The sequence below is a fragment of the Lampetra planeri genome, chromosome 2 (assembly GCF_965212315.1).
Source record: "Lampetra planeri chromosome 2, kcLamPlan1.2.h2, whole genome shotgun sequence".
NCBI lineage: Eukaryota > Metazoa > Chordata > Hyperoartia > Petromyzontiformes > Petromyzontidae > Lampetra > Lampetra planeri.
The window spans coordinates 30119936-30136236 of NC_136108.1; the positions used below are offsets into that span (position 1 = coordinate 30119936).

Consider the following 16301-nt stretch of genomic DNA (forward strand, 5'->3'; position numbering starts at 1 on the left):
ACGGGGCAGACCCCCCCCCCAGCTGTTGCCCCCACTACCGTACCAACTTGCCTCAATTTTATCCGCCCGGCGCTGCGCTCGTTGTTGTGAGCATCGCTCCTCCGCCCTCCGTCGTTGTTGTTGGAGGGTGGTCCCACAGTAGCGTCTTCCCGTACTCCCTCCACGAGCCTCGCGAAGATTAAAACGTCGTCTCCGTCTTCCAGAAGAGGAACGACGGCCACGAACAAAACTCCGACGCCCGGAAGAGCCTCCGACTCGTCTCTGACGGCGTTTCCCCCTCTTCACGCTCGTAACCTACACACACTCACACGCCTCCACTACTACCTTGGAATATTTTAAACATCCACGGACCAGCTTACCCACCACCCTCGAAACAACTCCAAGCGCTCGCACAGGGTTTTTTTTATATTGTTGCAGGTACATTCAAGAAATATTCGTTTTTGACGAAGCGCCCCTGAGGCCGTACCGGTCCTCGACTAGATCGTTGCGGGCTTTGGGGCGAGGTCTTCCGGCCGAGACTGCCAGGCTGCCCCGGACTCTCATAGGCCTCACGCTCCGAGGCCGGCATTTGTTTAACGTGCTGTAAAGGTCATTAATGTGAATTATTACGTTGCTTATGATGGTCTTTATCGGCGTCTTGAATAATGCGAATATTTTTCCATGCCTAAGTGAGCGGGTCGCTTGTGCTGATTTCTGTTAAGAGACCCAGGACCAGTGGTGTAAACTCATTCCCATGGCACGGCTCAGTCTTTCCATCAAACAGGCGATCTTTTGTTGAGAAATATTTTATTTCACGGTTGGATTCCTTTAGCATTTGGAGAGCACTACGTATTGTTTGCTTGTTTGCTATATGTGTTTTTAACTCTGGTCTCCCTTGGACAAGAGACTTTGTCTGAATGTGCTTTAATCTGGTTATAAATGAATTGCTACCTATGACTATAATCGCTTCATTATTGTGTTATGTTTTGCATCAATGTGAACTGTGTACCCCTGAGTCCGGAATTAACCAAAACCATGTTTGCGTCAACAATTTGACATCACATTTTGACTTAGTAATTCATTTTAAATTCACGGTTGCTGAGCAAAGACCCAACATGCCAGTGGCCAACAGCAAATAGCACTATTGAATGTGAGTTAATGCTTCTATTTAACTGTGCAAGGCTATACGTATTTGGGGAAAGAAACGATGGGAGGGAATTCCAAGTTTGTTCAGTGCGAAGAGAGACCAACAGTACGGGCAATGTTTTGACGTGCAGTATGATGGTTGAACACAGTATGGATGGGACCTAATTCCCAATGTGGATGGAGAAATCAATGAGTAAGTTCATGGGAACAGTAACTATGTTGGTAGCGATAGAAGAACGACAGGGAGGTGACTGACCGCCGGTGAGCGAGTGACTGGAGTCAATAGGTAAATTCTGGATCAGTCAATCAACCCTTGTATTAAATTAATATAAGGAGGGTGGGAGGTCGCCACTTAAGGTATTTTATGTACCATGCCTCTTGTCAACCTCTTAACAGATATGGTGGTTGGAAAAACTCTCTCCTTAGTAAAGGGTATGACATTCAAGTAGTGTGCTGCATTTAGGTGATGGGATTTGTTCGGGTGACATTTTGTGCTCTGTCCTTTTGAGAGTGTTATAAATGCAGTGTTTGGTATGTCATGTCGAGTATAATACATCCTCTTCTCCTATAACGCGTGCTTTCATGACGCGGACTGGACAACGCAATGAATTTGACTGAACACTTTTTTATAACGCGGATACGAATCGGATATATAACGCGATCTAGTGAACAGAACTGTGTCACGTGAGTAGGAATAAGCGGTTGTGTGGCTGCCTCGTCCGTAGCATCACACAAGGCGGGATGCTGTTGGTTGCTTCTAGATGCTACCCACTTTACCCTATATTATGTATTATTACTAGCAGAAGTACCCGGCGTTGCCCGGGTGAAAAATATATTTCTTAATAACCATACATATATACACAGATGGGCTGCTACCCCTGCCCCCCCCCAGCCACGATCTCCTCGGCCGCTGTGCAGTAATATGTACGGCCTATAGTGTGGTGGGGTGTCGAGGCCTAGTACCGTGCAGAGCCTCCGGCCTCGCCTAAATTGCCCACCCGGCTGAGGCTGGGTACTGGGGCCGTTACCCCCCCCCCCCGCGCTACAATAATACTGTCTAATCGCTATAATTTTATTATCTACCGACCCTATAATAGTAATTGCACACATTGGGGTGGGGGGGGGAGTGAAGAGGACGTGAAACTTTGATGAATTTACCTCAGAGTCGCGTGTTAATGCGTGCGCATATTTTTAACGGGAATTAAAAATGGCGTCCACCCCGCAGCGAATGCGTCGCTACCCGTTGCCAGGGGCAACCGCCGTGGAAAACCAAACGGACCAATCGTGTCTCGCAAATCCCTCACATTTCGTCCAATGAAACTGCGTATGGTCCGGCGACACACAGACAGACAGACACACACACAGACAGACAGACAGATTTGCGATTTTATATATATAGATGACGCGATTTTTCCATAACGCAGTGTTCTTCAAGGAACGCAACTTCCGCGTCATAGGAGAACACACTGCACTTAATGATGTTGACCGTGCTGTAGATATGGAGCGCTGTGTGTACGTGTGTCATGCCGAGTGCATTGAACGTATGTTGCGTAGGTGCTAGGGGCATGTTGAGTGTGCGGCGCGTACAAGCAGCATGGCCCTGCCCCGGTTCCGGCTGCTGCGCTTCTGCACCTGCCTCTCCGCAATCTTCGCTCTGCTCAAGCGCCTCGTGTGCCGGTCCGGCGCTCGCAACACACCGTCACGTTCGATGTTTATGATGATGATGTTGACGATGTTCGCAATTGAGTCGCGATTAGGCACAGCCCACTGTCACGCTGATGTTAAGGTTGATCATGTTGGTTATCAGAGTTAGAGACTTTATTTGACCGTCTTCAAGTTTATTTGTTTAACCGCGTCAATTTCTTTCATATTTGGCAAAGACCAGACATGCTTTTGCACATATCAATACAACCAAACACATGTGGGCATACAAACACTGGCACAACCAGCCTGTTTAATACACGTATTTTACAACAGAATTGACACACGTACAAAACACATCCTCTTGCACACACCAGCACACACTCAAATGTATACAGACAGCGTATGGATATTTGTGTTCACTAAGAAGCAAATACTCACTGGAATAGCAATACACGCAACCTACTTGCCTACGCACTTTCACAGTCAGTTTATTCACAAAACAAAGATCCCCCATATAGACTTTAGTAGACTGTTGGAGAAACTCCTATTAGCACGCATATATTAAACCTGTCTTAGCATACAAGGTTGTTATAATTATGTGTCCAGCATCATGCCCCGGCACATTTTGTCCCAAGTGCTGATGCTTACGCACCATGTTAGGTTGTCATTTAAGGTTGAGTCAACCGAGGAGACACTGGGAATTAGTGATGATTTAATTGCCCACTAATGTTAATTGTGGCCAGGAATATTAATTTGTATACAGGCACACCTGATTATTTAAAATAACTTGTTAACAATCTTCTGGTCAAAAGAGATGGTGAATCTCCATGGGCCACCACTAAATTAGGTCGCCCATATTTGTTTTGATGGGTGTATGTGTGGTGCCAGTACATGCGGGACAAGATCTGAGCTTAACCACTTGGCCTCTGTGTGCTCCTCACCCCCAGGTCAGGGCGTGGGAGGAAGTTGAGTGGTGACTCCGTGATCCTTCCCACCACCGTGGATTTTTCCTTGCCCAAGGTCAGGTCCGCACCACAACTGCACACCACAACCCAACCAATCTCGCCACTACACGTGTAAAACCATCCACATCACAAACACCATTACCATACAATCATCTCTGGCGTGCAGCTCTTTGCATGGGAGAGGAGTGAGCAACCACACAACAACACTCCCCAGCCAATCCTTCCCATCTCTGAGAGAATCGCACAACCATATTACCGCACCACAGCCACACGGTTGCAATGGCGATATAGCTGTTAATCTCGCCTGATCCGTACCGATATCTGCCCGGTGCAGACCGACTTGCAGGAGTGGAGCTCGTGGGATGACGACGCTCCGACCAGCGTCTGCATCGACAATGGCGGAGGAGCTGGGAACGGTGGGGCTGGCGGGGGAGGCCTTGGGTTGGGCCCGGCTGCTCTCCTCCCCATCACGGCTGTCAATGCCGGCATAGCCGGTGACATCATTGAGCCGGACTTCTTTAGCGACATGACCCCCACCATCCGGAAGACGCAGAAGGTGAGTGAGCCAAGAGGAAAAGATGACGCCACCTCGTGTCCCTGCGCTTCGGATGGGCGTGCGTGGTTCTGGCCCCTAGGCATGCAACGATTCACTCCCCTCCAGCAATTCGTTCACATTTTATGCGTGAATAAAAAGTTATTGCTAGTTTATGCTATCTCATCTGTACGATATTGTTTGTACTTTTGCTATTATCTTATGTCTTCTGTCTTGTGTGGAGCCCATTTGTTCTAATATTTAAAACAAATTGTCCTATTTAAATCATACTGTATCATCAGTTAAGTTTAATTTATGGTGTCTTCATTGTTCATCCTGTCTCATCTGTTCTCCCTCATTTATCCGGCCTTGCTTTGTCTTATTTGTACTCTCTTGATATAGCTATTAATACTAAATACTCTGATATGTGCATTGTTTTTGTACTGTTCACCTTTTGGCGTTCTCTGGTCTGACACTGGTGAGACGAGGCCAACATACATACGTACCTTACAAAGGCTAGGAATAATGGTGACTTGAAACCCCCAGTCAATTTCTGCTCAGTGAGAGGTCATTCTTTGTCTTCTTTTGCCCTTGCAATATTGAATACCCTCCAGCCATCCGTGCTGTTAACTCCCTGCCTGTCTTCAAATCCAGGCTCAAAATCTTCCTCTTGTCTTCTGCCGCTGACTATCTATTCTATGGTATATATATAATAAGGATATACTGTATATGTTACCATCTCCAAATACGCATGCCAGACTGTTTTTGGTACATCGTCTTGATAAGCAGTTGTATTTAGGTGCAATATAATCCAAATTGTATTGTACGGTGAGCTTATGTGTGGTTGTGCATGTATTTACACATGTGGGGAGCGGTTGCGTAGCGGTTAGTGTGCCGCACTATGAATCCGGGGACCTGAGTTTGATTCCCGCTCACGGCCAACAACAGTTATGATTATCTGAACCGGTCCTGGGCCTTCCCTAGGTCGACTCAGCCTCTAATAAATACTTGGTGTGGTGTGTAAATATCGCCACTGGGGAGACAAAGGCAGCCGGGCGTGGTTCTGGCCACCTACTCCCTCGTGTGCTGTGCCAGCCCTCATAGGTGCTTGCTAACAGCACTTGCCCCAACAATCTGTTAAGGCTATACAGGGAATCTTTGTCTTTGTATGCACGTGTGTGGTGTGCCAATGCTTGTGTGTGCATTTACTCGCCAGATTATTGTCAAAAAGAAACAAGATTTCATCGGGCTGTCAGGATCATCCACCCTCTCCAGCCGACTCGTTGCCTCCCAGGACCAATCCTTTCTCCCACCCACGGTAAATACACCGCGGTCATCATGGGCAGCACAACCTCGAGAAATGTTTTGGCATTCTGATGGTAACATTTACAATTTTGACACGAGAAGCCGTTTGCCCGCTACGTTGTTTCTTTTTTTTTAAGTCTCTTGAAAGAGACTGCTGGTCTTGTGTATATCTGACCTTTTTTCTGGAATAGACGCACTTTATTGTACAAGCAAATATAAGCAGAACCCCATTCTGTCTCTCCACATGTAAATTTAAATATGTTTTAGTCTATTAGACTATTGGCTTGCTGGACCAATATCATCAAGTGGCAATTGTTTAAGCAAGCACATTCTTCGGCCGGTTTCGATCTTCATTGGCTGTCGGGACTTGTTTAACAGTTACTGTTGAATTCCCAGATGTTGTTGGAAAGAGCACTCCATATTAAACATGGGACAAATCAACACAACAATCGGACAACAATATTGTTGTACAAGATCGTTCTTTTTATTTAAAAGTCACGTGATCAGGCGCAATAGGTTGAGCGACTAAAGGCATTTAATTCCTCTTGGACTCGATACTATAAATTGGAAGGGTGCATTGCCCCATGCTGATTTGAGCTGCGTTTTGGTATTGGCATGGAGTGATGGTCCAGTGGCGACACTGCGGTATTAACCCTGTGAACCACGTTAGTTTCGTGATCACGGCTAACATCAGTGGAGACCGATAACCGAACGAGTTCTGTTGAGCACAGCAAGGGGGAGTTTGGAATCTGTCCACATCTAACAAATTCCTTGTTCTCGCCGCGCGTAGTCTGAGCTGGGGGAGCTGGACACGTGGCCCGAGGGGAGGAATGCCTGGGAGGAGGAAGGAGACGCTAGTTGGGAGGCGGACGAGGTGTTGAGGTGAGCGCGCACTGCCCCTGCACGCACGAACACACACAAGTAATGGATATGGCTTCCCTGTTTGGCCACACAGGGTACGTGTCTTATAGGAGTAGAGAATTTGAAGCGCCCCACGATGCGTGGTGCTGTCTGCAACTATAGTTCACTCAATCTTTCTGCTATGAAGAAGAACCCTGCTGCAAGGGACCCCCAGTGGCAGCTGTCCCTGCAAGACACAAGGTGGACACAGCACCAGCCAGCAAGTGGACATTGGTCTGCCAGTAGGAGGTCAAAGGTCATACATTGTCCTTGGTCCCATAGTTCCCTGGTTACTTTTGGTCAGAATGATCCCTTATTCAACTTTCTATCATAAAAATGAGTTGCGTAAGTGCTCTGTTTGGCAGACACACAAATGTAGCTTCTTATCATGTAGATCGGGAGCTTTTAATGTAACATGCACCCCGTTTCAGCCGTTAACACCAACCTTTGCCATCACCGCCAACCCTTGCAGGCAGCAGAGGCAAATGGAGAGGGAACGCCGCACAGCTGAGCAGCTTCGGAAAAAGGTGGAGAAGGACATCCTGAGAGCCCAACGGAAGGAGCACGGGAAGATCGCAGTGAAGCTCTCCTGACCTTCCCGCACACACACACGCACGCGCGCTCACTCGTACATGCGGTCGTATGTGCACACCGTGGCAGGGACCGTCGAGATTACAACTGCGCTGTCAGCAAGAGCCAAATTCTCCCGCAGTTCCCCTAGACCAGTGATGTGCAACCCAGACGAGTTAGTGGACCACATCAGCGGCCCTCCTTCACCTCAGTGGACTGCGAGCTTGACATCATGCTTGTGCACTGATCATGACCCCATGCATAACCCTAGAAACCAAGCCACCACCGAGGGGCTGCATGGGACGCTTGCCGCCCGCGGGCTGCAGGTTACCCACCACTGCCCTAGATCTTCGTAGTTTCTTCCCAAGTGATCGAGACACCTGGTTTTTGCAAGCAGCTGCCCTCTGGCCGGCGAATAGTGTGGGAGTTTTCGGGGGAGGTGGGCAGGGGGTAATGCTGAGTGAGTGGAGGTCGCACAAACACTGTTTTCCGTCTACAAGTTCCTGCCGTTGACGGGAACATTTAAAATCCCGCCGCTTCCTCCCCTCGGCGTTCAAGCACATGGTACAATTTTAACGCGGCTTCACACGGAGTGTTAAAAACACACAATGCCATTTGCCCGTGTCGGAGCACTGAGCCAGCACCGCAGAGATCTTCGGATCCTTGATTGCAATTTCTCGGTGTATCGGATTGTCATTTGTGTAGCGTACGAAAAGTTAACAGGCTTAAACCCACAATTGTATCTCTGATGGTCCATTTTAGTAAAACCACAGTCCATGCACCTCCTCAAAGTAGCAAAACCTTTCATATTTGCCATTCTTCTGTCGTTGCGTAGCACAGCGAGAGTCTGTACTGGAGGTGGTACAGTCCAATTGGACAGCGTGGATAAGGGAGACAAACCATCTATAAACCCCGCTGTGCTGGGAAAATGCCTACAAATCTGTGCTCTCATGCATAGGATTAGCTCAGCGGACTGTTCCATTTGTCTGTAAGGGGTGGAATGAAAGAGAGGTTCTTGTTTAAATGATACGGCGTTGTAAAAAGGGGATGCGGTAATTGTGAATATTATTTAATTGTAGGTTAACATTCACGCGCGTTTTCTTGCAGATGTGTGTGAAATTTTTAGAAATTATTCGTATTTTCATTTTGCACTGCAGGCCACAATGACCCCTACCAGCCTCAGTGTCCATGGGCCACACATCGGTGAAATAGATTTCTAAATTGAAAACTCATTCCTTTTGAACTGCTCTTTGTGTTTAGTTTGTTGTCCTTTCCCCGCACCTCCGATTAGCACGGTTGGCTACGTATGGTGCGAAAGAAGTTCAACATACAAACATACAATGGGAGTCAACAGTTTGATTCCCCCTACAGGCAGCTTTTGACAATTTCTTTGGTATGTTAACCAAAGCTCGCCATCGGCTGTAAATAATAATAATGGGTCATTTATTCGCCTTGGAAAGACAAAGGGAGTCTAAATACTTTTTCAGAAAAGTGCTGCTTTGGTTGTTTGGCCAATTCCTCATGGTGTATTTTACATATACATTAGAAACTGGAGTGCTTAGAGAAAACCCACGTACAAGGAGATACCACACAATACTAGCCAATAGGCTGCTATGCAGTGGACTATTGTAAGCCAGTGCCTCGGGTTAGACCTTATGCGCGCCAAAAAAAGATTAAACATATAACTTGCATCAGTTAAAATCGATTATTACGATACATGCATCATATCATGAGTGATAGAATCGATTATGACTTCTGCAAATTATATCCGATGTTGTGCTGTTACATTTAGTGTAATGTGCTAAAGAAAAACCACAAACGAGGCAGAACGAACGAGAAGCAATTATGGGCGAGACGATATAAAATCGATTCTTGAATCGAATCGTGACCTGAAGCAATCGTGGGGGGTTGGGGGGGGCGAGGTGAATCGTTTAGATGCCCCAAATGTAGTGATTCGTAATGTTCTTACCCGACCACAGCGCACGGGACATCCCCAAAAGTAATGCCTCATTCCTTTCCCAACAACCTATTGAAGAGAAAGACAACAGGTCAAATCATATCAACGGCTGTCAAACGGCAGAAGCCTTGCTCAATTGTGACAGTGCCAAACCACGTAACGAACCCAAGAACATCGGCGGACCATTAGACAGGTCGGGTCAGCTGCCCTGCCTCCCCCCACCGGCCATCACAATTCTGGTCTGTTCATCCCTCTTGAACGACAGCCTATGTGCACACCGTTTTAAAAAAAAAGAAATGCCACCGTCTCTGGAAGGGCGTGGTTCACGAGTGGCTACAAGATGCCGACGAATCCTTTTCTCTTGGTGGATGCCAACCTGGTTGCTTTGCACATTGACTCAAGTGCAGAGAGAGAATGGTAGAGGCTGTGCTGAGAAAATAACCAAGTGTTCGTGGCCTTTCCCAAAAGTGAAAATCTAACGCGCGTGTTCATTAAACGAGCACGGAGCATCGCATTTGAGTAGGGACGTAATCGTGCGTCGATTTGTGGATTAATATGGATTATTTAAGCTCAAAAGATGTATGCATATCACTGCAGGTGTAAGACTCATGTTTTTGTTTTAGATGTTCTAAATGAGGGTTAATGCGACTCCTGCGACCACAAGAAGCCACTACTTTCGCAAAAAAATGAAAAGAAATAACGTTTTGATTTGCATTGCCATCTTAAGTTGCGACAATTCACCAAATCTTTCGACCTGTATTTTAGAGGCATCTTTCCTTGATGGAATATACTGAGGTTTTGGTAGGGGTCTTTAGGGCCTTAAGTCTACATTTCAGACACCCTTTCAGAATAATAGCCTGGTTAGTGAAAGGAGGTAATCTGCCTATTTTTCACGATAACAAAACCAGATGACTTCAGTTTGAGTTGGGATGGCAATTGGTGATTAAATGGTGATTAATTATTGAGAACTGGTCTAAATGAAACGTGTGCGTTTTTACCCGTGTGTGCATGTCGAGTTTGTTGGTTTGTAATGGATTTTGGTTTGCTTCCAGCTGGAGTGCAGGTGGCACATGTGAGTCAATTATTACCATCATCATTATTGCTGACGCCAATCACCAGTGACTACCAACACCACCACAAACCAAGGTCATCTCCATCACTGCTTAACATCACCAGCATCACTGCAATCCGCATTACCACCACTACATGAACTAGGCATGTAATCATTAACACCTGTGGTAAATCAATGCTCTTTTTGTGATACCAGGTTGCGGTTTGATTCAAGAATCCATTTTATTTGGTGCTTTTTACCATCTCATTTGTATTGTTTTTATTTGTTCGGTCTCATGTTCCATCTTGTTCATTCCACGATATATAAATGTCACTTGAGAATATGTGTATAATTATGATCTTGACTTAAAGCTTTCGTGATTGCAGGAATTCATACTCTTTGGGTCTTTCGGTAAAGTCACGTCAATAGAAAAATAAAAAAAATCGCGACGTTTCGATTGCAACACAAGCAATCGTCCTCAGGTGAAAAACATATATAGTAAGAGAGCTGCTGAAGCAGGGTGTTATATAGGCCTGAGATGGGTGCAGCCCAAGGATAAGTGGGCAGGGTTAGAAAAGGAAGATCGAGGACACCCCAAAGCTGTTGGGCAGGCCATTGTATGGTGAGAGATTAGCTGTACTTAATTCAGCTCACTTGGTATCTATAATTAAAGATATCTCACGATCTCCAGGTGATTTACTTGTCAGTTTCTATGTAGTTTCCTTGTTTACCAAAGTTCCTGTACCTGACACCATTGCAATCATTGAAGATTTGGTTTAACAAGGACTGAATGCTGATGTACCGGCCCAGGTGAGATACTGCCTCATCAACACTTATTCACCTGGAATGATGGTACATTCTACAAACAATTCGAAGGTACCCCAATGGGTTCTCCCTTATCTCCAGTGATAGCCAATGTTTTCAAGGAAAAAATTGAGACAGATGCCATCCAGGCATCCATCCTACGTCCTTCCCTGTGGAAGAGATACGTAGATGACATTTGTCATCTGGCCACATGGCCTGCGAGCTCTGAACCAATTTGAGACATGCCATCCAGGCATCCATCCTACGTCCTTCCCTATGGAAGAGATACATAGATGACACGTTTGTCATCTGGCCACACGGCCTGCCAGCTCTGAACTAATTCTTCAACCACATCAATTCCATACACCCAGCCATCAAATTCACCATGGAGGTGGAAAAGGATGGCAATTTTTTCTATCTACGTGACTTTACCGAATGAACCAGAGAGTATGGATTCCTGCAGTCACGAAAGCATCAAATCAAGATTCTTGGATGTTTTAATCGAAAAGATGACTCATTGGGACACTGTCTACAGGAAAGCCACCCACACGGATGCCTATCTAAAACCGACTCCCACCACCATCCAGCCCAGAAGAATTCCCTCATCAAAACTCTACACCATAGGGCTCGTTGCATTCCGACCACCACCTAGCCAGTGAACTGGAGCACGTACACCAAGCCCTCAAAATGAATGGATATTCGGACTACACAATCCATAAAGCCATCACCCCAACCGTTGGGAGAGAACCATCTGAGTACCCAATCAAAACCATCACCTTGCCATACATAGCAGGGGTTACCAAAAAGATTTCCAAAATCATGAGCAAACACAAGATCCAGGTTCGATTCAACACTACATAAAAGTTGTGATCTGATCCCATCTGTGAAGGATGTGATCCCTGACATGCAATACCTTCGTGTCTACAAACTAAGTTGTGGATGTGGCAGCAGTTACATTGGGGAAACAAAGCGACATGTTTTGGACTGTGTTCGTGAACATAAGGCAGATCTGAAACACGTTCAGGACCAATACCTCGGCCGTGGCTGGTCATTGTTTTAACGCTGTGGGCACACACGAAATTGATTTCTCCAAGACGAAAGTACTCTGCAAACCTATTGGCTATCAACAAAGATTCGTTCATGAAGCCATCCAGATATATAAACACAGACAAATTTTCAACCGAGAAGATGGATACAAACTGAGCAATCATTGGAAGGACGTTATTAACCAGTTTAAGTCATAACTGGCTGTGATGTTTCCATCCTACCTGCCGATGTTAGCAGTTATTTCCGACTCTCTGAGTTGCATTCCTCGATGTGGCGGTGGCTACATTGACATGCTAATCTCTCACAATACAATGGCCAGCCCAACAGCTTTGGGGTACCCTCGATTTTCCTTCTCTGACCCCGCCCACTTACTCTTGGGCTGCACCCATCTCAGGCCTATATAACACCCTGCTGTTTCAGCAGCTTTCTTGCTAAATATTTTTCACCTGAGGACGATTGCTTGTGTTGCAATCGAAACGTCGTGATTTTATATTATTTTTCTATCTACGTGACTTTACCGATATACCCAAAGAGTATGTATGCTTATGATTCATATATAATCGGTTTGCACGCGTATTTGATGCATTTATCATGACGCTATGTATCAATATTAATCTACCATCACAATAACCACAGCTACCACCATCACTGCCTTCACTATCATTAAGCCCAAAATCATTGCCACCACCATTGCCAATCCTACAATCAGCACCAACACTATCAGCACCGCCATTCATCACTGCTACTACCACCATCACTAACTGCGCAATCACAATCGCCACTACTGCCATCCACCACCGCTTTGCCAATACACCCATATCACAAAAACACATATTCGTTAATAACACAACTGGTCTTAAAAACAAGGAGTATGTCATAGGCGACGTTTCAGACAATGATCCTTCAGCGGATAGGTAGTGTCAATTAACAGGTCACCCTTATCACAAGACACGGAGCGATTTTTATGATGAGGAAGCATCTTGTGCTGGTGAATTATTTAAGATTCATGAAAATTGTACGTGAATTACAGCATTCCTTCGTTATTTTGGCTATCTGCGAATCTGATCTGGAAATCTCAACGACTGCATAGAGTAAGAGAGAAAGAAAGTGATGAGACAATGTGATTAGATAAAGTGATGAGATAAAGTGATGAAAGAATGTTCAGGTATTCAATAGCGTATGTTTTTATTTTAGGTACTTAATTTAAAAGATATGTTTTCCTAGGCCAATATCATTGCGTGAAATTTGCAATTCACGAGCATCTCTGGAACGTATTCCTCGCGAATAACGAGGGAACGCTGTAATTGCAAATGGTGCATTTAGGTTTAACGGAGCAACATTGCCCAAATGAGACGGAAGAGATACAGTTCTTGAATGGAATTTCCACCATGAATATAGCACGTGTTCTGCCTGTCGCAAGAGAGGTAGGTTTGACAAGGATTCACATACCCTCCTGGTCATGAGCCCACAAATCCGCCTCGTGAAACAACCAATACTCTCCTGAAACTTCGCCACGAGGCTCGGTACGACTATTTTAGGTTGTAAAATATTAAAAGTTCCAGTTTCAGGGTCTTTTTGGATCCCTGTCTCCCCCACGTGTTGTTCACGTGAATAAAACGAGCTAGGCTGAATGTGCACATCTCCTTCATGATTGGAGAATTAAAGAGGGGCCACACTGACTGTGGCCATGCAAGCAAAACGCTGGACCATATAGTAACCCTATAGACACGCAAAGATACATAATGACCCAAAGGGATACAAAGACAAGCCACAGTGTTGACTGTGGCCATGGAACCCATAATGAATCGCTTGGCAAAACTAGTATGTGCTTCAACAGAGGGATAGCAAAACGACACATACTCTCTCCTTAAGACATCTTCGTCATGAAGAGCAGACCTCAACATTGCCATTCAGCTCGTGAATATTGCCACCACAAGAATTACGGCACACCGATATGGAACATTTAATTTGATGTTACTTATAACACCAACTGATATATTTCACAAATATTCGTGACAAATGTATTTGTTTAATAGGACGGAACAAAGGCAGGGGTCTGGGGATTGAGGGGCCACCCTGCGTGGTGTGGCTAGAGGTGGGGATAGTGGGAGTGTTGTGGGGGAGGTTGTTTGTGAAGTATTGGAAATGACGGCAGGAAACTCCTTGACGGGTAACACACTTCTTTTATTAAATCTTCACTTATCTCGATACAACGTGTAGTCTCTATTCTTCCGCGTACGGTCACCAGACACCGGTACAACTCGTAACCTCTTCTCTTCCTATAACACACCGTACTGAACTCGTGTAGACTCCAAGCCTCTAGCTACACACGCCTCACTCGTCTCGTGTAGACTCGCCTCGTGTAGACCCTATGCCCCTGGCTACACACACATCACTCGTCTCGTGTAGACTCTTCTCGTGTAGACCCTATGCCTCTGGCTACACACACATCACTCGTCTCGTGTAGACTCTTCTTGTGTAGACTCGTCTCGTGTAGACCCTATGCCTCTGGCTACACCCTTATCACTCGTCTCGTGTAGACTCTAGGCCCCGGCTACACACTCGGCATGCTGACACTGCATGCTCACACTACCCCCGCCTCTGGGTTACACAGAGTCCCGGTCCTCGCAGGACAGCGGGACTAGGTACCGCAGGGCCCTGGCTCTTCTTCCCGTCTTCAGTCTTCGCTGGTTACACTCTCCCCGTGCGCCTGTGCGCATCCCCTTATATAGTCGTTCCTCCCGGGAGACGGAGCGGATGCGGACCTCGATGCGAGCATCGCTTGTTAGTGAACCAATCACAACGCGCTATCTGTACGATCCTTTTTCCCCAACGCGTGTTTTCACTCACCAACCAATCACGCCGCGCTGCCACTCGATCACTCCCACACCAGCACGTCACCGGCACCCAGCCAATCAACACCACACAACCCACGATCCCGCGCTGACCCCTGATCCCTCACCTTCAGCGCGCGTCACCACCCACACATCCAATCACAACGCGCTGGCACCTGATCGCTACCCCAGCGCGTATCACCACTACATTTGGGCTGGTGGTATTGGTTAGGGTGGGGGTGGGCATATTGGTGGGGTGGTGGTGTTGGTTGGGGTGCTGGCGTTGGTGGGTGCGGTGGCGTTGGTGGTATTCATAGGGGTGGTGGTCTTAGTAGGAGTTGTGGGGTTGGTATGGCTGATGGGATTGGTAGGGGGTTTTGGTTTTGATATGGGTTGTGAGTTTGGTCGGGGTGATCGGGTTGGTGTTGTTGGTAGGGGTTGTGTCAGTTGGGGTGATAGTGCCAGTGCGTGTGGTAGTGTTGGTGGTATTTCTAGTGGTTGCGATAAGCGTGGTGTTTGTTGGGAAGGTTGATGGGGTTGATAAGGGTTGGTAAGGGTTGCAATGAGGTTAAACGTGAACCCTACATTTTCACCAATGACCAAACGTCTTTCTTGCAGCTTGTGACCCGGAACCCTGGCAATTATTGGAATCGCTGTGGGGTTCACAATAGCACCATACTTGTTAAAATAAGGCAACTCGGTTAGAAACATTACGTTTTGACCAAGTAAACACGCTTGAACAAAAAACACTATCAACTTGTTTTAATGGTGTCTTGTTTGGAAGGGATGTTTCCGTGATGTCATGGTACTCACTTGTTAAGATTCCATTTATTGGCGTGGCAGGGAAATTGCGCAGTTTACTAAAATCCACCTCCAGTACATTGGCAGGTTTTGCATGTGGTGGGGTAAAAAGTGGGTATGCCCACCTCTTCCTAGGACAGTCGGCATGGACGATGCCACATCCAAATGCCCTCTAGAGACATTACCATTATGGAGGCTCCAAGTCATCCATCCAAATATGGCATAATTATACCCATCTACAAGTTGGTATTGCAGTGTGGAACAGAAGGGCCTGAAAAAATAAACTCAACTGTATACACTTGTGATTAAAAGACAAACGAGACCACGAAGCCTTCACCAGTGATTTTATTTATCAGGTGTACCATCCTATCAACAAAACTGAACTGTCATTGTCCGTTTCGCCCAGTAAAAATACATTAACATTGTTGGTCTTTCAGTCTATGGGACGATAGTTCAGAACAGCACTTAATTTCTCACAGTTGAAATTAAACTGTTTCAAAAGGTCGCAAAGGTCGATGGACCTCAATGATTGCATTTTAAACACCATTACCATATCCTTGGCGACATGGTTCTCCCAACGGACATCTTCCTGAAAATATTTTGGAATTCCAGCCATCCCTTTAACAATCTCCGAACGGTCCTGGAGGATTACAGATTATTAAATGCTCAGCCATGATCCGTCCACTGCTGGGATGGGCTCCACAAGCCTTAAACAGCCACACAGGGTTTCACGATCCAACAATCTCGTTCCTGCACACGAACCGAT

General features: G+C 46.2%; 1 protein-coding gene across 2 annotated transcripts; it reads left to right on the forward strand.

The window, feature by feature from the left end:
• The first annotated feature begins 154 nt into the window (after positions 1-154).
• EBAG9 (estrogen receptor binding site associated antigen 9) lies at positions 155-7309 on the forward strand. 2 transcript variants are annotated; one of them, XM_078612454.1, is made up of 7 exons: positions 155-289; positions 2680-2802; positions 3717-3789; positions 4069-4290; positions 5483-5584; positions 6362-6453; positions 6944-7309. In XM_078612454.1, the coding sequence occupies exons 2-7, from the start codon at positions 2720-2722 to the stop codon at positions 7062-7064; spliced, it is 693 nt and encodes a 230-aa protein (XP_078468580.1). In that variant the 5' UTR covers positions 155-289; positions 2680-2719; the 3' UTR covers positions 7065-7309. The 2 variants fall into 2 exon arrangements, with proteins under 2 accessions (XP_078468580.1, XP_078468571.1); XM_078612445.1 differs by having other exon boundaries at positions 244-417.
• Positions 7310-16301: the final 8992 nt, after the last annotated feature.